Source organism: Struthio camelus, chromosome 6 (assembly GCF_040807025.1).
Source record: "Struthio camelus isolate bStrCam1 chromosome 6, bStrCam1.hap1, whole genome shotgun sequence".
Classification (NCBI taxonomy): domain Eukaryota; kingdom Metazoa; phylum Chordata; class Aves; order Struthioniformes; family Struthionidae; genus Struthio; species Struthio camelus.
Genome location: NC_090947.1, coordinates 18,182,275 through 18,203,487, shown reverse-complemented (window position 1 = coordinate 18,203,487; position 21,213 = coordinate 18,182,275). Strand labels below are relative to the sequence as shown.

The 21,213-nt window shown below is 35.5% G+C and overlaps 1 protein-coding gene and 1 long non-coding RNA gene across 2 annotated transcripts in view; one reads left to right on the top strand and one right to left on the bottom strand.

Moving 5' to 3' along the window:
* The window catches only part of PDE1A (phosphodiesterase 1A), a 190,286-nt gene extending 170,968 nt beyond the window's left edge, over positions 1 to 19,318 (bottom strand). The window contains exons 1-2 of the mRNA XM_009676321.2: positions 19,245 to 19,318; positions 18,613 to 18,709 (exon numbers count right to left, since the gene is read on the bottom strand). Of these exons, the coding sequence (XP_009674616.2) occupies positions 18,613 to 18,709; positions 19,245 to 19,299 (152 nt within the window). The 5' untranslated portion in view covers positions 19,300 to 19,318. The remainder of the gene's footprint in view (positions 1 to 18,612; positions 18,710 to 19,244) is intronic.
* LOC104145020 (uncharacterized) lies at positions 8,056 to 20,960 on the top strand. The gene is made up of 3 exons (XR_694222.2): positions 8,056 to 8,195; positions 9,227 to 9,330; positions 20,542 to 20,960. It is a non-coding gene; the product is annotated as an uncharacterized lncRNA (long non-coding RNA).
* The last annotated feature ends 253 nt before the right edge of the window (positions 20,961 to 21,213 follow it).

The following is a 21,213-nucleotide window of genomic DNA, read 5'->3' as shown; positions in this document are numbered from 1 at the left end:
ATGCTTTATGCCTTTCAAAGCAAGCGTCAGCACAGATTTTAGAGTTCTTTTAAATGAAATTTTTCTTTTAGACAGACATATGCTTTGGGTCACTATTTGAAGACTTTTGATATATTGACATGGTGAAAAAGCACATCTTACTTTAGAGATATGTATGGCATTGTGAGTAAAGCACAGAATAGACAGAAGGAAAATTCAAGCTGCGGAAAACCTCTGCCATGGTCTCCATCTGTGATTTAGCAGGGTTTACAATTTGTGACATAGGTAAAAGGAAAATTAAAAATCATTTCATTTATCTGACTTTTATCAAAAGTGTACTTAGCTCATCTCTGCTTTTGCCTTTGCAAAACTGGCAGGAAATTGCATGAGTTAAAGCTTTCTTGAGAAATTTTTAGACTCCAACTTTGCTCGGAAAAATTATCTGAAAGTACATTTGGCAGAGCGTTCTATACTCTCACAAAAGATCACATTGGAATTTGCTGAGGATTGTCAAAGCTCCAAGTGCATATATTTGCATATGCAAAAACCATTACTTGCATGAAGAAACTTGCATTGTTCGTACAGTCTGACTTGTATTCAAATCAATTAAATAATAACTTACATAATGGCTCATTAGTCCTCATTAGTGTAGATTTGCATAGTTCCTAAAATTTCTGCTTACAAAGAGTACCTAAGACATTAAATATTTTTCAGTTTCAATGAAATATACACATAACCTACTCTACTTTTTAGAAGATCTTACAGCATTTTGAAAAAACCTATGAAGGTGCCAAGCACATAATATTAAAACTCTTCTCCATTCCCCTGTAAGTTCCTCCTCTCCTTCCCTCATAAGAGCTAGTGTTAAAGAAATACGTATATCTCAAAGTAAAACTTAAACAAAGAAAATGTCCACATCCAGGTGCTTTTTCTAGAAATGTTTTCCTATCCCTTTAGTCCAGAAAGGCTGAAAACCATGCAAAAAATTTTTGCTGCATCACTCAGAACAGCAGGTGAGCCAACATGTCCATGGCCTTCAGGCTGATCACTGAACACAGCAGTGTTCATCAGTGAAAAATCCACTTACATAGAAATATTTCTCTTCTTATTTTCACATTTCTAATTAATAAATATTTTCAATTTAAATTTCTGTTTGCAAGAACATCACAGTTGACTATTCAGTACCAAATGGTATTTTAGAAAAAATCTGTGTAAGATAGTAACGGGTACATTGTTTTGTGGACTATAAAATGTCTGAAAACTTTCTTGAAAACAAAGTTATTGAACTATCTTAAAATAAGTCCTGAGAAGGTCAACACAGCCGTTACTTGTTATAACAAAATAAATGTCACCTCTTAACATTGTGCTGCTGAATTACTAGCAGATAAAAATTCTTCCCACATTGTAACCACTTCCTAAACAAGCTGGAGCTTCTATTTTGATATAATTTTTATTCCCTAGTACCTTTCTTCAGTCTCCATCTGTCACTTCATGATAAACAAAAGGGGGAAAATTTTCTTCAGCTATGGCCTCTGCCAACAGCAGTAATGAGGGTTCTTTTTTCAAAGAAGAAGGAGAAGAAGAAAATAAAACATGCATGTTTTAGATTTCCTCAGGAGATTGTGAAAGCTAGGAAGTCATCGATGATAGCTCAGATTGAACTTCAAAAGCAAGCCTAATCTGCTTGCTCACAATTATTTAAATTGGGCTATAGTCTTTGCTGAAGGTAAATAAACATCACAAAGTCTTCCTCCAAATTATTTTTTCAAATGACAAAACCCAACCATGTCAGACATGAAACAACCGATTTGCTTGGAAAGTTATGCTTTTATGGATTTTAAAAGGCAATAACACCCACCTTTTAAAAGTTTGCCAAATATGGTTGTGTTGGCAGATCTAAGCTTGTTAAGCAGTGTTTCGTTACATAATGAAATCCAGGGGCAGAGCCAAAGGGACTTAATAGTAGGCCATAAATGGACAAGTTAAACAAGGCCGTTATGGTTAACTTTACCCCCATCTGTAATTTAGAGCTTATTTGTGCATCTGTAAGACATAGTTCAGGACATGAAGTTAGTAAAGTATATCCTTTTTAACCCTTTTCTAATGCTTCTTCATATCACTAATTGCAGGAGCAAGTTTATTATTCTAATCTGAATCCTTATGAATTTAAATATTTGGTATCCAAGAGTTAACATACAGAAGTTCAGGCAAATGTAATAGGTTATAGTGTATGATAAAATGGCTGTATCTCTGGCACAAAATCATGCAGAAGAAAAGTTATGATGCCCAGCTTTCACTGTACAGCCATATTCAGCAAGTTACCACAAGGCCAAGGCACTGAGGGCAGCACAAAGCAAGTTATGCTTGGCACCGGTGTAAGTTTTAAATAAATGTGGACTTTCTAATTAAGACGTGTTTTGCTCTGTTGAATCATTTTAGTCCACAATTTCTGATTATTCCTATTCTCCACATGTTTTTAACAGCAATTAGCTTGTGGATTAAACAGTGTTTGTTTGCTGGAAATCTAAAAAAAAATATATACAATATTTCAAGTTTCCCATAACCTATCAGTATTTTTCAGACAGTTCTTTTTCATTTTGTGTGAAAGACTTCAGCAAGAGGGATGAAGAGAGAAACTTTAAAAAGACTTTCTGGAATGCACCAAAAATGACAAAAAAAAAAAAAAGCTTTGTAAGGTTTATGTTCAAGATTCTTGCTACAAATTCAGGGTAAATAAAAATAGACCTAATCTAATCCTGAAGGAAGACACAAACTATTTATAGACATGCTGGAGAGCTCAAATTCAAAAAGAAACAAACAAAATTAAATCTTCAACAGCAAAGAAATCAAACAACAGGAGACAAAACCAAAATACTTATCATTCTGATCACAATAATGCAGTAGCCCTTTTTGCCCATACTCTTTTCACTGTCAGCCAGTCCGAAAGTGTCGTCAACATCCAAGAAATGACATGGAGTTTCAATCTAAAAAGCATTCCCCAGTGAAGAATTTATGCTCTTTAAATAGTTTCTAATCAGAGTTTGCATTTTTTTCAAAAGCTAAGGCCAGCATTAAGAACAAATAAGAATGATAAACTTAGAAAACTGCCCATCACATTAAAGAAATTAAATCTTTGCATTTTATCCTCTTATTCCTTTCATTTTAGTCCTTTTCATGTAAGTACATTTAAGATTTAATTATATGGGAAACAGTTCATTGGTCTCAAGCCAAGAATCCACTCACTGAACAGAAAGTATAAACAGGACAATAAATGTGAAAAACAAATATTTTGGATTTTTAAGTAACTGATAAACAAAATGTCTTGGAAATTTGCATAAATTACACACTCCATTTCAGAAAAGCAAATAATGAAAACTGTAACTACAGTCCTACTTCAAAGTATGTAAGACAGTGCATAATTTAAAACACATGAATATTCCACTTGAGGATGCCTGAAATTAGGCCCATATTTAAGTACCTTGTTAAATTATCACCTATATAACTTTGTATCTACAACTAAGTTTTTAGTTTGAATTGCAGACCTGCCATACCAGCAGGTCAGGTGTGCTCTCCGTGAGGGTTACGGAGTGAGCTTTGACCAGGTACAACATGGACCTTCCACAGTGGCAAGGTAAGTTAGCCTGACGCTACGTGTGAGAAGCATCCAGTATTTCTGCTAGCTTTTTTAAAGCTGTAAAGTATCTTTGTGCTCTGCCACAAGTCACAATTCAATCAAGCAGATCCATTTTTTAGGGGGTACAGCTGCTGGCCTCTACAGAAACAAAAAAAGAAGGAAAAAGAACTAATCATCCCGGGAGCATTTTACTGATTATGCAGCAGTTACACCTATTAGGCATTGTGATATTATTATAACAATATTACTGATATTAATCATCTAGCCATATATTGTAAAATTAGAAAACAGGAGTTCTTTGGAGTTAGCTTATTTTATTTTGTATTTGTCCTTTAAATCTGGAGAAGCTATATTTCAGTGAAACAAGGCAGTCTCTTTATTTGCCACTTTATGAACGTATTTTCCCTTGATCATTAAGCATTCAAGGACAGTTGCAAGGACTTCACAGAAATACTGGCATGGGTGCATAATTTATATAACACTGCCTTGAAGCTGTGTCTGTGATGTAAATTGTCCACAGAAGTGAATCTGAAAATGAATTAGGAGTCTCTTAAGTTAGTAAGGAATAAAAAACCAAGACAGAACAGAACAAAAACTGTTCTTGATATTGGCTACTTGGAACATGTAGCATCAGCACTCTGCTTTTTGGAATTTCTGTTTTCTTAAAAGCATTTCAAAGTACTACTAACGTTCGCTCATACCTTGGCAATCTGGGTCCTCGTCTGAACATTTGATCCTGGAAAGTACTGATCCTTTAAATCCCACTGATTTTAGTTATCACTGAAAATGCTTTATACTTCTCAAAACCATTAAAACCAGGTCCTGGACATCTGTTTTTTTTCTATATAAAAAAACGTAGCTCAACTAGTTGTTGTTACACGGGGAAGGAACAGATACATGAGAAGAATCCTTATAACTAAATCATGCTAAAGCATAGACTATTCAATATACCTTTATCCTATAGGAGACCTTTAAGATCAAACATATTAAGTGAAATTCATTACAATACAGCAATAGGACACTAATGTTCATGTTTATTTCAAGTGCAGAGTTGCCAATCTGTCCTTTATCTGTAATCTCATTTACACAGAAGAATTTAGTCTCCACATTTTCCAAATAGTAATACTAAAATACAAAAGTTCTATAAACTTGGCCTTTACAACAGCAAATGCATCATGTTCAAAATGTTCTTAGAAAAAACTCCTCTCTTATCTAGTCTTCAGAGACGACCACAGATGGAAATAACATTTGCTCACACTTCGTTACAAAGCAGACTATTTAATAATCAAAGTCTTGGAGTACTGTTCACTTTGCCTTAAAATAATTAGACTTTAAAAGAAATAAGTTCCAGTGGTTAAAGTCAGAAGAGGTTCTTGCTTCTTTGAACTGCAACATCGAAGTTCAATGAATGCACAGACCATAACCCTAGAAGACTTTACAGCAGTTACAATAAAATTTATTAGTGTAATCATCTATATGAGCACCTTAAAGCTGTTCTATTTGATCACAATTGCATTACAAATACACTGTTCAGGTTTAATGAGAGTAGAAATTTAATGCTGATGCACCTACCAAATAGTGGCACACCTTTAAGATGTGAAGGACAATCATCCACGTGCTACTTTCTTTATGCTCACTACACAAAAATGTGACTTGAACTAGCATTTATTCTGTCCCCCATTTAAAAATAAATTTGCAAGGCAGAACTAAAATGAACCTCTTCCAAAAAAACATTAAATTTTATTCTACTAGTAAGAGTAGTTAGGCAACATTTAAATACTATGCAAGAACGGCATTTTGACAAAGGAGAATAAAATCACGAACAGCTGCACAAAGCAAAATTGGACTTGAGTAAGCAAGCACAGACAATAAAATATCATGTCCTAGACTAAAGTCATTTGTATATTCCACATTCTCATTCTCTCAACTACCTGCAGAAAAGTGACTGGATTTACAATAAACAGAAATGGATAAAGTTGCATTTTAAAGGATACTCATGTAACAGTGCATCGGCATTTTAAGGTTCGATTTTATATTGTTTTTTGTATGATCTGTTTATTTGAGTTGGTGCAAGATTTAGCCTTCTATAAATACAAACCCAAAGTTGATAGTACAAGTTGGTTCCATCCTATCAGGTCTCATTGCAAGAGAGCTTACTTGTAATCAATAGAAAATTCACCTCCACATTTTTGCTATATAGTACACTAAGGCATGTTCTGCTTAAGTCCATTCTTTTTTAAAGTCCATTTTCTCTTGTATTAAATGTAGGAAAATAATGTTTATTATTCTCAGTTGGTTTATTCTATCATTCAGGCTTCTCTTGTATTTCACAGCAAAATCATTCTGGCACATGGAAAAATGCATATCTTAAGCCTGCGAGCAGAATTTAAAAGACAGACATAGGATACCTTCTGTATCCACTTACACTTGAAAGAACATTGAAGAGGGTAGAGAATCCATTTTTATAACTTTTTCTAATATTACTCAAGTCAAATGATTAGGTAAGTAAACTGTGATTCTGTAAGTGAACAGTGTGTCTCCACAAACACTAACCATCCAAATGAAATTCCAAGTTTAACAATTCTTTATTCTTATATTTTTGTATTCCGATATCCTTTCTCCCTTGACAAAAAGATACCATTTTAAGGAATTGTACTGTTCTCCTTTCCAAATCACTTCTTAGAAATATTAGTTATTGATGACATCTAAATAAAGTATGTAACATAAATAGTTTATTTTGGATTACATGAATACAAAAGGAAATATACTCAATATTCAAATGAAGGGGAGTTTCCTTTGCTCTTATAGCAAAACTATGAATAACAGGTAAAAAGGGCAAACTATTGTCTTGAAGTATGGCTCTTGCAGATGAAGATTTTCAGTATGTTTTGTTAGGACCACACTACAAGTACAATCAAAACCAGTCTAAGTCAGCTATATATACACGCAGAACCTTACAAAATTATTTAACAGATATGACAACCTAAGAATATGTTCTGATGATTATTTTTTTAAAACTTCTTTTACACTCACTGATCCAGAGAACTGGATTGGAAAATTTGAATCGCTGTGATTCATTTTTGAAAGGAATACTGCAATATAATTTGTGCAAATTATGCTAAAGTGATCATATTATCTGCTAGATGTAAAATAAGTTTCCTACTATTTGATTTGCAGTTGCTTTCAGTTATATTCTTAGGATGTACCTCCTCCTAGATCCTAAGTAAAATTCTGCTCTCTGTCCAAATACTATTACAGAAGAACTACTAATTTACCAGTCACCTTTTCAACTTTTCAAATACTTCACTATTTTCATTTTTACCTGTTATTAATGCTGCTATCTTCTCAATGAAATTGGTATAATAATGGCCACACTGTAAAAATGTGTCACTGTTAAGTGCACTAGCCTGAGAGGTTGGAGACACATGGTCTATAATTGTCATGGGTCGCCTGTATGACTTCACGTGATTTGCTTAGTCTCCTGATATCACAGACTCCCCAGCAATAACTGAAAGTGAAGCGTGCGTCTCATCATGGATTCTGCCTGTGTATTTACCATTTTCATCTGATCCTCGGCATGTTTCTGAAAGAAGGAAAGGGAAAATCAGAACGCCAAATAAAAAAGGCATTTGGGAGGGGTTTTTTTTGTTGCTGTTTCCAGTGCTAGAGTGCTCCAAATTCTCCACGTAAGGACTGTTCACTAATTTTTACAAGTTAACACCCCACTCATTCAACTTCAAGGTGCGTTTCTCCAAGAAATTCCACTGCAGAACAAATCCAGTGGCCTCTGGAACATCTAGGAACATTTGCAGACTTTTGACATCCCAAACCATACAAAACGTACAGCTCACAAAGACGATCTGGAAATATTCCTATAAACCATAATGGAAACAAAAAGTCAGAAAAACTGAGCTGTACCATCCACTAAGGAGAACTTCACTACTTACGGCTAGATAAAACCTATATTCCTTCACAAATAGTTTTGCAGATATATCATTTTGCACTGCCACCACAAGAATATTTCCAAACTCAATTGTCTAAAAACTCTAGAACAATGCTTAACTGCTAAAATATTTTAACCTATGTAAACAATTTTTATGGCATGTAGCAAAAAGGTGTAATTTTTGCTAGATCTATTACAATATAACTGAATTCCTCACTGGGCTCTGTTTCTTTTTAAACAAAGAAACATTCATATTCCACCAATGCAATAATAGCAGTTTTACACTGTAGTTTTAAAATATCTTAAGTCTTATGCCTTATGTGGGCTTTTAAAAAGTGTTAACATATCCAAAGGCTCAGTCATGCATATTCTGGCAATTCACGTTTAGATTATATTGCATGTAGTATCTTCAATATTGTCGTCTGCCTGTTCATTCACTCTAGTTTTCTTGTTACATCACATTTTCCTTTTATTTCCTCCGGCTGTCTCACCTTTTGTTGCCCGTAAATTGATCCACTGCTTTTACAAGCAGGTCTAGCACAGGTCAAATTAAGGATCCCAGAAGTCTAAGTAAACATTCAGATTCTGGATTACAAAATGAACCCAAGGAAAAACTCCTGAGGTGGATTCTCACTAGCGGTAAGTGCAATTTTACTTTCACTAGCTTCTTTTCCCCTAGAACACACACCATGGGAAAGGAGCATGAATTTTAAACGAAAAACAAATGTTACAAGCACTTTAAATGGAATACCATTGCAAAACAGTTCCTGCAGTCACTCTAACTCTACCAAAGGCTGGTTTCACATTCAGTAGGGGGCTCTGGTGCCACAGAGCTTTCTCCTCATTACAACTTGCATTACACTCCAGCTCCTTTATTGGCCCCCGAGGAACAATATTTCACTGAAAAAGAGCTTGAACAAAATTGTTTCTTTCTGTTCCTGCTGAAAAGAATTATCCATTGCACTTTGGACTCTCCTTCCACCGTAGTTGAAATAGTCTATTTACCTTTTAAATGCTTCCTGTTAGCCAAGGCTGCCAGCTGCAGCTTGGCTGTGCAGTGTACGTCCGAGAGCGTCCCATACATTTGCCTTTACCCAAAACCTTTAGGAATTAATATTGGCACAGGATTTCAGATCACTGTCCTGGTATAACGCTGGCCAAAGCGGGGTACACTAAATAAGGTTTTGTTTATTCTCCCAGTTTAAGCCTTTCCTTTAAGTAAATCAACAAGCAAGCCCTTGTGCCTGACTCCACATAAATTAGAAATAACATATGGACTTGAAATATAAAATAGTTATAACAACATCACAAGTAAGATTTAATATTTTCTTCTGACATCAATTTCTTCATTAACAATACTTTGTTAAATAATTTGGATTAATGAAACACTGAAGAAAAAATGTGCTTGCTCCTTTCTTTTTTCTAAGGAAGGTATCCTTCTGTTAAAGCTGTATTTTTACTGCAGTCTCCTCATGGTTTAGTTACTTATCTCAATAATATACTGCAATAGGAATGGCTCTGTAAAGCTGAGATTATAATTTCCATGTTACATGTATGTCAAGGAGATTTACTCTGGACAAGCTCTAATCTAGTCCCTTGAACTGAACACCATTTATGGTTGGAAAGCATTGTGTGTGTTCCTGGAGCAAATCTTATTTACTTTCATCCAGAAGGAAGCCAATTCAAGTTCTCCAAGACAAGTTCGTAATATGGACCGAAGTACAACAACTAAGGACGATCATGACCCTCCAAGTCCATCAATAAATCAGAAAGGGTGAGTGAGTGAACTCAAGTCACATATTAATATTTTTCATAAAAAGAATGCAGACGTTTCCCGCATTTTCTATGACAACACTACATGCATCACAGCTTTATAGAAGCTTTGAGTAGACCAAATAGTAACCACAGGAGGTCAAAAAGCTGAAGAAATCTCTTGGAGAAAAAAGTATCTTTGAATTGTTAATGCCAGGAGCTTTTCTAAAACTGCAGTTTGTTAGCAAATACTTTTTAGTCAGAAAATAAAATGTAAGAGAAAGAGAGATGAAGAATACAAATATATCTAAATTAAATATTAAATAAACAATGGCAAATGTGGCGCAATATTGCTTATTAACCTCCTGTAGCATTTAGGGCAACTCATTAACAATAAATAGGATCTAAATGTTATACTGGGACATCTCCTTAATTAGGATATGACAATTCACAAAAGCAGCAAAGAAAAAAAAATTGATGAAGTAATTTGCACAAATATAATTTGCTAAAACAATTTTTATCTGAACACAGTTAAAATCCACCTATTTGTTCTTAGCCAATTAAAATCACTTTTACTATGAATAGAGAACTTCTAACTAGTTTAGAACGAACAAGCTTCCCTCTTTTAGCTTTAAAATGTTAGGATCCTACATGCAGCACATTGCTACATTCCTTTTCATACCAGCAATGCCCTGACTTTTACTACTAAGACAACTGCTAGGATTCTTAAGCCCACCTAACCATTTTCCTTGAACATTCCTTGGATGTAAAAGCTATTTTCCACACTTTGTTTCCATAGATACAGTATTTTTTTTAAATCAGAATGACAGTCTGCAAATTACAAAGCAAATATCTCATCAGCACCCAATTAATATTCCATACTGTTTCTGTTTAAAAAGCATCCCACTCTGATCATACTGAATTTCATACAGTTAAGGCAGACGGGGATGGGACAATAGATACTTTCAAAAATGGAGATTTTGACACTGTAGTTCAAAGACAGAAGCCTAGAGCACCGGTTATCAGTTAATATCAGTGCTGTCTAGCATATTGAAGAAAGCAAACAGTAACTGCTTAGAGAAGGAAGAAACCCTGTTATAGAGGCCAAACTAAAATATCATTTCATCCAAGTATTTGACTAAATTTAATTTTAATCCAAGGAATCTAAATAGACAGACAGACCATATGGCAGGGGGAAAGTGTTCTATCGTTCCACAAAGTTATAACAAACTCTGGAAACATGCATCCAGATTAAAGGTTCCAGTATCTTCTGTACAGATAGTGATTCAGGTGTTTTTTCTCTCTGTCTGAATAGGACAGTGAAACAAAACAGATGGTCTAATAATTTTTATTGGGCTAGAGTTACTACGTTAGCTTTCCAGGGCAGGAAAGCTCAGCCCTGTAATTATAGCATATATCATAAAGCATTTGAAAAACTCTGAAGAAATGAGAAGACTCAGCAGTATTCTGAACTCAGAGGCGTTCTGAAATAAAAAAAGATCATTTTAATTGACATCTACAGAAGCTCTCTCTCTCCCTCCCTTTTCTTTTTCTTCTCCAAATAGTTGAATTGTTTAAAAAGAAGAACGAGATTATCTCAGGAATATTTGTAGCAAGTTAAATAAACATAATAAAGCATGGTTCTATCCCAAGAAGAAGAAGAAATTACAGTGCCAACCTAGAGAAAGCAGGTTGTAGAAATACAGCGTTACTATCAGTTTTTGAATGTCATTTTCTAATGTTATCAGGTACTTATGCCCTTTTGTGGCTGGTATGCTAACAACAGATTAGATGCCTTAATCATTTCAGAACTGCTGAATTATGCACTTCTTAATAACACTCCACAAATACCTGATGCACCTTCATCTTGGCATAGGAAAGCTATTTCTATTTTTCAGTGCTAAAAATGTTTCAGTGCACGGGCAGAGTTTGGGTAGTGAAGTCGTCATAAACATTTCAGAATCAGTAGTAGCTCTACAGCCCTTAGAGAAGGGAGGCTGGGAAAATGCAAATTTGCATGGATTTAATAGAAGTGATCAAAACTTTCTCAGTCATTCCTATAGGACTGAGGTGGAGTTAAAAGTCAAAAGTCATCTCTGGGAAGTGTTCACATGAGACAAGTGAGTATTTTATACTCATGCTAACTGCCCAATATTGAAAATATTCAATGGTATGAAGTGCAAATTTAAGGAAAACAGTAGACCCTAAACATGCAGCGGTAATGGTATCATGGATAAAAAGAGAGTGTGGGCTCATCTCTGCTCATCTCATATATTTAGGGACTTATATTTATTGGAGCAAAGTAGCAGACTTGGACATCCTAAAATAGAAATCTTTCTAGGGGTGATGTTCAGCCAAATTAAGCCTCATTTATATTTGTGGCAGAAATAATTTTGAGTTTTTTGATGTTGCTGTGGCTAACGTATCAGTCCTGATGTTACTCTGAAAGTTTGTTTTTATTTCAATTTCCCTAAGCAGGTCCACCACCAGTGGGCAGATATTACTATGGCAACTCAGCACAATTGGAGAAACTGCTCTGAAGTTGTTAGGCAACACAATGCTATCAGCTGCTGATGTTGCTTAAGCTTATTGTTGTTCATGCTGTCTGGAGTCATCTAATTAAGCAAACCAATAAAAGAACATTCAATTAGCAAAGTGATGTGCAAACAAGCTGTCCCCGTGATTAAAAAAATTAAAAAAATAAAAAAAAAAGAATGACAATACAAAGCAATAAAAGAAAAAGGTGGATCCTTTTTTTCTTTTGCAAACCTCAATACAGAACAGAAAGTGAGTTTAGTACGTTTCTAAAATATGAGTTTGATCAACAGTGCTGCTTAATATAACTAAGCAGTATATCATATTGTGGAATTTTAACTGCATGCAGAAATATAATTTTAAAAAATTATGTTCACTTTAGAGCACTTTCAGTTCATACTACTGCAGTAATTTTAATTTGGCCTGCACTGAGCTATATAAAACAAATCGTAGTAGCTTTTCTGAGCAAGAAAATCCTTTGCATAGTTAAGCATCCGTAGCATTGCACTTCACACCTATAGAGCTAAGAATTAATGGCTACAGAGATCGACACTATCTCACTCGTGGGATAGCTTGCAAAAGGAAATCACTGTTGACATCTTTTTTTTGCTAAAAGAAATGGATAATAGGTAAAAATCACAACAATCATTGGGAAAAATGACTTGAAATATGGAAGTACAAGAAACTAGATTAATACACCCCTTGTCAAAAATGAGCAGAGACTTTTTTTTTTTTTTGATCTAGGGTTCCAAACACACAAACAATTTTAAAATGTTATAAGACATACCAGAGCAAAGTATTATAAAAAAAAATCTACTCTGAAGCTTCTAATTAAATGTGGAAGGATTTCTTTAGGCCTAATGTAGCTAAAAAAATCCTGAGTGGTTCACTGCCTGAAGCGTCCTAACACCAACTTTCTGCAGTGATAAGCACAGAAGTACCAAGTGAAGACAATTGCAGATGAACCTGCATAAATCTTCAAGGTAAAAAATAGGTCAGTTATAACAGTTTTAAGAATGATATCCTAGTCTTGATGTAATTCTCACATATTGGAAGCCTTCCCCCTTCTACACCTTGAGAACTGTGGCTCCAGTGCTGCTTCTTACGTGTGTTACTCATGTAACGTTACTTGTGGGAACAGACTTCACCCAAAATGTCTAGGCAAAGTCAGGTCTCACTTTCCTGTCTGAAAAGCAGGAGTGCTCTGACACTACTTTCTTGCCTGATAAGCCTCCAGATTTCTTTAAGAAAAGTGACAATTTATTAGAAATTTTCAATTGCACTGATAGAAGTACTGACTATTATCTGTCATAAAATGCAAATGACAAGAAAGTGTATCCTATCCCTTGAGGAAACATCATATTTATCTGGATCATGTTTGACACCTAAAGGAATTGATCTGCAATTCATTTATTTAAGAATGCCATGCTGGTGGCAGAACTACAACAGAAGAAAAGAATGAAGGATTTGAGGCCATGATCAGCTGCAATAATTTTATACAACAGCCGCAGGCTGGTTAGGAGAAGGTTATTGTTACTTCTGATAGGTCATAGCAAAGAAGCAGAAGGTTTATCACAGAGTAAATATAGCAGGAAGTGGTCTTGACTTGCTTACAGATATTAAATTTTACAGTGATAAAAGCACTGCAATCAGAGAGAGAGATAAGGATAATCTAATCCACAGAGCAGTTAGAGAAAGGTTAGAGGTTTTAAAAATCAAATTTAGATTATGCTAAACAGGTAACCCCACAGAGTTCATACTCTTCAATATGATTTTAAAGAAAACTCTTGGGCTAGTAGGTCTATTTGAAAGAGAGTAGCAGGTATACATACTATGGAAAAAATAGTAATGAATCCAAAAAAGCTTCAAAGTATTTAAGGAAAAAATGATTTCAGATTACAGATAGTAGATAAGTCTTCAAACTTTTTAACTCAGCTCCGCCTCACCTGTTCTCTCCACATCTACTATGCTCTGGAGAACCATCTGTTAACTTTTAAGTTTATTTCCATTGCTCCACTCACCCTTGCTAGGAGTTACTGACCTGCCTAGCTACGAGTAGTGGTAATTCAGCTACTTCTTTCTCAGACTCCTAGGCTGGGTTCAGCAAATATATGGACTTATGAATTCAAGGGAGGGGGTGGGAAGGAGAAGAATGTCAGCCACCTTTCCATTTAACAAAAAAAAAAAATTAAAAAAAGTCTCAGCAAAACCTTTTGAACTAGATAATTATCTAGAGCATTAACATGAATTATCTTTTTAAGTCAGACCTAACAAACCACAATGAACCACATGGGAAGTTTCTTATTATATTAGAGAAGCTGAGGGTCAGTATAAGAGTCATAAAATAAGTAATAAACCAGTGAAAGGAGAAAGAGGGTAGATTTTAATGAAAGTGGGATGGTTAAGTTGCAGGGATGGCCAGGATGTTAATATTTCAGGAACTACTTTTTGTTACTATTTCACTAGTGACACTAGTACAAAAAGTAATGATGTGAGGCATGTAAATTATGTATGCTTCACTAATGACAAATTAATTATCAATCTGCTAGAAAGCCAACATGAAGAGAGTTTTGGCCCATTTCTTTATTACATCATTTCTTCCAGCAAAACAAACGCAGGAATTTCATGTAATAAATCTTTTCAAACAAAAATCTAAACATTTATTATATTTTGATAAGAGTGCAAAAAGAATCCAGGAAGATGCATTGGCATTATGTGTTGCTAGAGACTCTCCAAATGTCTATTTCGTGTGTGTATTTTTACTTGGTAGCTTGTGCTACAGCAAATGTAAGCAATGAATAAAGAATAACATGCATTGTGTGTTATGAAATGGATTTTCCTACCATTGTCTTCTCATTTAAATAAAATGGCAATGACTTAGTTCAGAGATCTTTTTTCTCAGTTTCTTCTATTTGCAGATCACTCCATAAGAGAAGATAGCTACTCTTTATCAGTCCTCCATACCAAATTTTCCAGGGGCATCTACAAAATACTAGACATCTGTAAGAATATTCTGGGGTCTATTCCTGATTCCATTAACGTCTTTAATGAAACTTAGTCCTGTTCAGTGACAGATATATTAAAATATTTAGCTGAAAAAGTACATTTTAGAGAACAGAATTTTTCTCACAGTTTATTTCATTTGAATTCTTATCACCATTTGAAACAGATTTTTTCAATTTTTTTTTTACTTAAATAGAAATAATTTAACAAATCTTCTTTGCCTAGCTGTAATGTAATAGCATTATCTCCAGCAATGCATGAACCACTTTTACAGTTTCTAAAGTTCTTGAGTGACACTCATAGAAACATTTAATCCATATATATTTTTTAGCATATGGAATTGAAAAGTTATACTTTACATACATTTTTAGCTCGCACAAGTAAGGCTTTGGCATGCTATATAAATGTTAGAAAGAATAATTGCACTACAGATGGAAAGGCTATCCTAAATTCATTGCAGATTCATTTTAAATTAATTCTTCTTGAACAGAGTGGGTAGATTTCTACCAGGAAAGCTACAAAAAGATTAACCAATGCCTGGTTCATCAGCATCAGTATATAACATCTTTACTGCAATTACCTCAGCCAATATACTCCTAGGAATGTAACTGGGTTTTTTTTTTTTCCAAGGTTACATGCCTCTTGTGTCTCATAGTCAACTAATAGTATCTTGTCTTTATCTTCTCCATTACTTCCAGCTGATCAGCCCCCACAGCTTCTACTAGAAATGTTAATCCATAGGAGCATAATCTTACCTTTTCCATAATTAAATTTCCTATTACTATTACTTTGTTTCACAAGGTCATATAATTGTTTTTAGGTGATATGTTTATGATCATCCTCACTATTTTCTATGTCCCAAATTTATGTCATGAATAAATTTAAATCAGTAGATTCCTACTTTTTGTAGTAAGGCTATTAAAAAAAAAAAACTGCTGATCAGGCTGAAGTCTGATCTTTGGGAGTATTACCTAGTAATCTTACTGCACCCTGATTGTTTTTCCTTTTATCCGGGATCATTATCTCTCTCCTGCATAGCTATTTCTCTCCCAAGGTGAATGATTCTCTTCAATTATTCTATCCTTCCAAAATGTGTTTTTCAATTTGGAGCATAGGCAAATGAGTCTGTAGTTGGTCTCTTTCACTCCCCTTCTTCAGTTCAGCTATTCTAAACATCATTCTCCAGTCTTCTGGTATCAACTGAATCAATCAGAAAACCTTTCACTTTCTATGGCTACCAGGTGGCTAGAGAGGAAATAATTTGATCCATTTCAGCTGACCATATTAACATCCTTCAGTTTTTCTTCTAGATGTAGTAATTCTTATTTTCATGTAGTGATTTCTGTTAACCATCATGTGTTTGCTTCTACATTCTATATTATCAACCTTACTAAACACCAAAGCAAAGTATTTTTTAGTTTGGGAGCAGTATCTACATTATCCTTAATTTCCAATTAGAAAATGTCATTTTCTGCTTGACTTTATTCTTTATTATTAGGCATTATCATTAGACATTTAATTTCCAGATATTGCTTGCAAAAACATGCTATTCCTGGTGGTTAATCCTTAAACAATCAAGGAACCATTAGGAATGATGCTATTTAGATGTGGTTTTAGTCATTAGTGAGCATATAATAAGGAAATTGCTTTAGGGGCAAAAGAATGATCTGAGGAGAAAGAGCTATTCAGTTTGAATTAAATGGAAAGATAAGTAAAAGAAGATATAAACCACAGATTCTCAATTTCAAATGCACAAATTTAGATTTGTTAATGGAATGGAATGATTTGCAAATTAACTAAAGACCTTTGAGATTCAAATATAGAAGAAAGTTTATATTTCTTTCATCTAGTTTTTTACTAAACTCTTCCAGTGAACTATCATGCAGCAATAGAGTGTGGTACCTGGTCTGTTTTACGTGACGAGCACATCTATAGGACTGGCAATATGGTTTGGAAAACAGTAAAAGACATGAGCTGCTATTTGCATCTCATGGATGCATTACCTGCATTTTTCTCTATGTAAAGAGTATGTTTACATACATTTTTAGCTACAGTTTAACATGAAGGCATATATATACATAGAAGATAAGTTCGTCAGAAGTTGTCTACCATCCTTTTACCTCTTCTTTGCCATCTGTGGACTTTACTAGAAGCCACAGAAGAATATTATTGCAGCTCTTTGCACAAATGCAGACCATTGCTGCATGCCAGCAGATCAGTTGGCCCAATTTTTATTACAAATATGGCAATTCAAACCACTTCCCAAAGGCCTATCACTGATCAGCAGCCTACCGATGATTGTCAAAACCCAGCCATCAGCCTAACACCTACCCTTTTCCTACTCTTTCTTCGCTTAGAGAGCACAGTCACTCACCATAAGGATTTATATCAAACTTGCAGTCCAAACATAGAGCTAGCATACAAAAATCCGTCTAGAATCTGCCCGTACAATAGCCCAGGCCAGTTCTGTCTAATCGTATTGTAAAAGAGAAAGAATAACACATGTGTGACCCTAATTCTCCATATCCACTGCAGAGTGTCCTTTGTTTGAAGGCAAGCCTGTACCCGTGTTGCTGAGGATTAGACAGCAGTGAGCATGAAGTTTTCTTGGCTGCTGTGGACATGGCCCCAGGGATTTCCACCAGAACGGGGAGACGCTGTACTTATATTAGCATGCCCAGCAGAAGGACTGTGTGCACCACAAGCACCTCCAGTTTTGCAGTCAACGCTACTATCTGGAAAATCAGAGGGCGACCCTCCACATGAAATTCCCAGTAGCAAAAGCCTGTGAACAAGTCCTGGAAGAGCTCTGTGGCCCTTAATCGCATGGCAATTATATACCTGGTACCAGGGCCCATTAGCTGCTATTTAGCACAATCTTAGGCATGTCACACTCTCCTCTATATTAAGTCAAGCTCATCAGCTTTATTCTGAAAACTCCAGATAGACTTTAATGGCTATGATGGAAGTGCCAAAGAGAACAACTCAGAAGCCTGCCATGAACATTAGGCCACTTTGATCTGCAGCAATTAACCTACCAGCTGTAAGAAAAGTTGTAAAATTTGTTTCAGTGGGATAAGCAAGGACCATTAACCATAATGGGCTGTGGGATTCTAGCAATTTGGTTTTGATTTGGAGTCTGGAGGTTTATGTGTTTGTTTATTTTCATAACCTTTTTTAAAGGCCACATAGGAAGACTGCTCTTGACATTTTGAGAGAAGTGCGGACTAGAACTCCTTATTTTAAGTAGCATTTTGTTTTTATACATTCTGGTGCCAGAGAAACACTCTCTGATTCTCTTAGAGAGTCAAACAGGACGGGCCTATATTAAGTTTGTTGTCTGATTTCCAAATATTTGTAAGCAGAGAGATCATGGAGACCTGTTATTTCTAGTTGGGTTTTCCAGCCCCATTCCAGGTGAGGTCTCTGCTACCTGGACTTTCACACACACCATCTAACCTGCTACAATCCATGAAGCTGAGCCCACCTCACTAAGTTACAATATTATAGACAAAGCTAAAAGTCATATTCAAATCAGAAATGGCTCACTGAAGCAGCATTTTCACAAATTCTGTATTTAGAGTAAAAGGATTCTGCTTTGGAAGTTAGACCACAGCCCACAGTACAGGAGAGATGAGAAGATGAGAGCAGTAGAGGTGAAGTGCTCTACAATAGCAGGAGTCCCTGAAAACATTCTATCTGACTCATTAAGAACTACTCTTAAGATGAGGGAAAAAAGTGAGTCATAAATGAATCATCCACTTACCAGATGGGAGGAAAGCATGTAGGAAATTTGGGACTGCCACTTGGTGAACAGTGCATCATGAGCCTCTCTTGCTTGAACCATGAGTCAGCTTCACTGGCTGCCACAAAACAGGAAGAGTATCGAGTGATGCATGCAGAAACAATATACACCTTAACCTTCTGGCTAGTCCCCTTATTGACACATATCACAAAAAACATAGCTTTCGTATCCATTTTGCTACCAAACAAGCAGTGATATTAACTGGCCTAATCTAAATCACGTCTCTTCTCTGAACTTTTACGCAGTGGTAACAAGTGGTCAATAAAAACTCAGGAGATGACAGAAGTTCTTATCATGTCTGTTCTGTTGCACATAGCTTCTTAACCATTACACATGCGAGTATTTTGCTACCAAAGCAAAAAGTGCTCCTTAAACACTAGCGAGCAATGCCAGAAATCTGTCACCTTTCGCACTGTAACTGTTCCAACAACAGTAGAAAAATCAAGACAGAGACAAGGCAACAGCTACTCATATTCAGTGGCACCAGCCAAGTTTTAGGATTATGCCCTTCATCTTTTAGGGTCAGAAGTCTCAGATATCAAAACTACTAACTTCAGAGTGTAGATTTACATCAGTCCCTTAAATTGACCTACCGTTTTCTGTACTGAAAGCCTCTCTAAGCTGCCTGTGTATATGCAATTGTAGCATCCAATCCTTGAAGCACTGAAGCAGTTTGCTCTGCAATTAAATCAGTTTTGAGTTAACGCCTAAAAATATAAAGCATGTAACCACCCACCCTTTTCCTGGCCTGCTGTCTAACAGTTCAAAGATAGTTAAAGGCCTTTCAGTCCTGTGCTATTTATTTACTTACTAATTTCATAAGTAGCTTAGTTAGACATGTCTGTGAATTTTTTTTTTTTTTTTTTTTGAGTCTTATAGTTCAAATGTATTCCAGAATGCCATCTGAGTGACTACACTAGCCTCTCCAGTGGTGGATTATTTTGCTGCCTTTTTATTTATTTAGTTTTAAGCAGCTTTGACCCAGGACAAAGCATACGTATGTTCTACGAGTATGAAAAGTATTTGTAAGCCTTGGTCTGACATATGGCGTAGTAGAACAGAATTTAAATTGCAACTCATGTGAGTGCTCCATAGACGGATAAGTCTTTCCAGTCATAGTTAGTAAGTCTGTTGGTTGTTTGATACAGACTTCTATAACTCCATAGTCAAAATCTTTTTTTTTTTTTCTTAATGTCTTCATCATTGCATGGCAAAAAATATAGAGAGCTCCATCCAGAACATCTGTTTAAGAAAAAAGGGAATTCTAGCTGAATTATTCCTGGCTGAATTATTCACTTTCACTGTTGCAAGAAGAGCCCTTAGAACTAAATAGAGTTTTCTCCACCCACTTTTCAGGAGATGAGATTTCTCTGTAGCTACAGTTACAAATCTGGAATTTAAATTGCAAGTAAGTAGTCCCTCAATTCATTGTAGATGCTAATTTAAAAAATGCAATATGCTGGATCTGTAGGGAAGAAGCATCTACAGCCAGGGTGCTCAAACACAGCATTCTTGAGGAGAACATTCAGGTTAGTTTTTCAGTTTACAAGCATTATGACAGTTTCAGGTTTTTATTCTTTCTAAGCCTTTCTGGCCTGGGACGCACAGAGGAACACAGAAATGTGATCCTCATAAGCTCCACCTGTCAAAAGTTTATCTAACCACTAGGCTATTCTAATGACGATAGGTGGCCCCAAGCCCTTATTTAGTGCTTCAATGCTTTTCTTTGAAGATGTTGCATTTTTGCATTACAGAATCAGAAACAGACAGAATGTGCACAGGAACAAGCCTAGCTTTGTTGCCTAGTAGCTGAGTGGTATCTTGGAAAACAAAGATGCCTGCCTTCTCATCTGTGTTTGAAACTTTGCTTCTGGTGTTTTATATTTTTAGGACTGGACAGGACAGACTGAAACAGCACATGGAAGAGATTTCAAGTAAACCTTGCTTAGTTTTGAAAGTGCACTGGAAGTTCCTGCTGACCACCTGAAATATTACTTTGCTGCTATTACCATTCTGTCAGCAACATTGTCTCCACTTGTATCAAACAAATCTTTAATTTTTTTTTTTTAACCTTAAAAGGAGACTTGGGAATCAAATTGCCAGCTGTAAACCATTAAAGATGTTTATTCAGCCCTGGTTTCAAGAAGTGAGGTCTCCTGAACTGGAGTTACCTCAACAGTCTACAGCTAAATTACCCAGAAGGACGGTGTCTGATTGAAGCATCAGCCTGAGATTCAAGAGCTCTGGAAGGTATTCTGATTGATTTTACACACTTCCACCAAGTCTTAATTAAATGAAATTATACTGTTTGTGTCTTGTCTTCTTTATCTGTGAAAGAAATGCTCAGAGACTGAACATTTGCAAAGCACTTCAAAAGCATTCTCAAGAATGGGAATGGAATATGTGGAGAAATATATAACATGCTGGTTTTGAACTGTGTTTAAAGAGGTTAGAAAAAATAGAGATCGCAAAAACTGCTCTTTAACTACTAAAGATGTTCAAAGATTCACTGAAATATATCATAAAAGTGACTCCTCTGAAAGAGTACAGGGCATCAGAAAC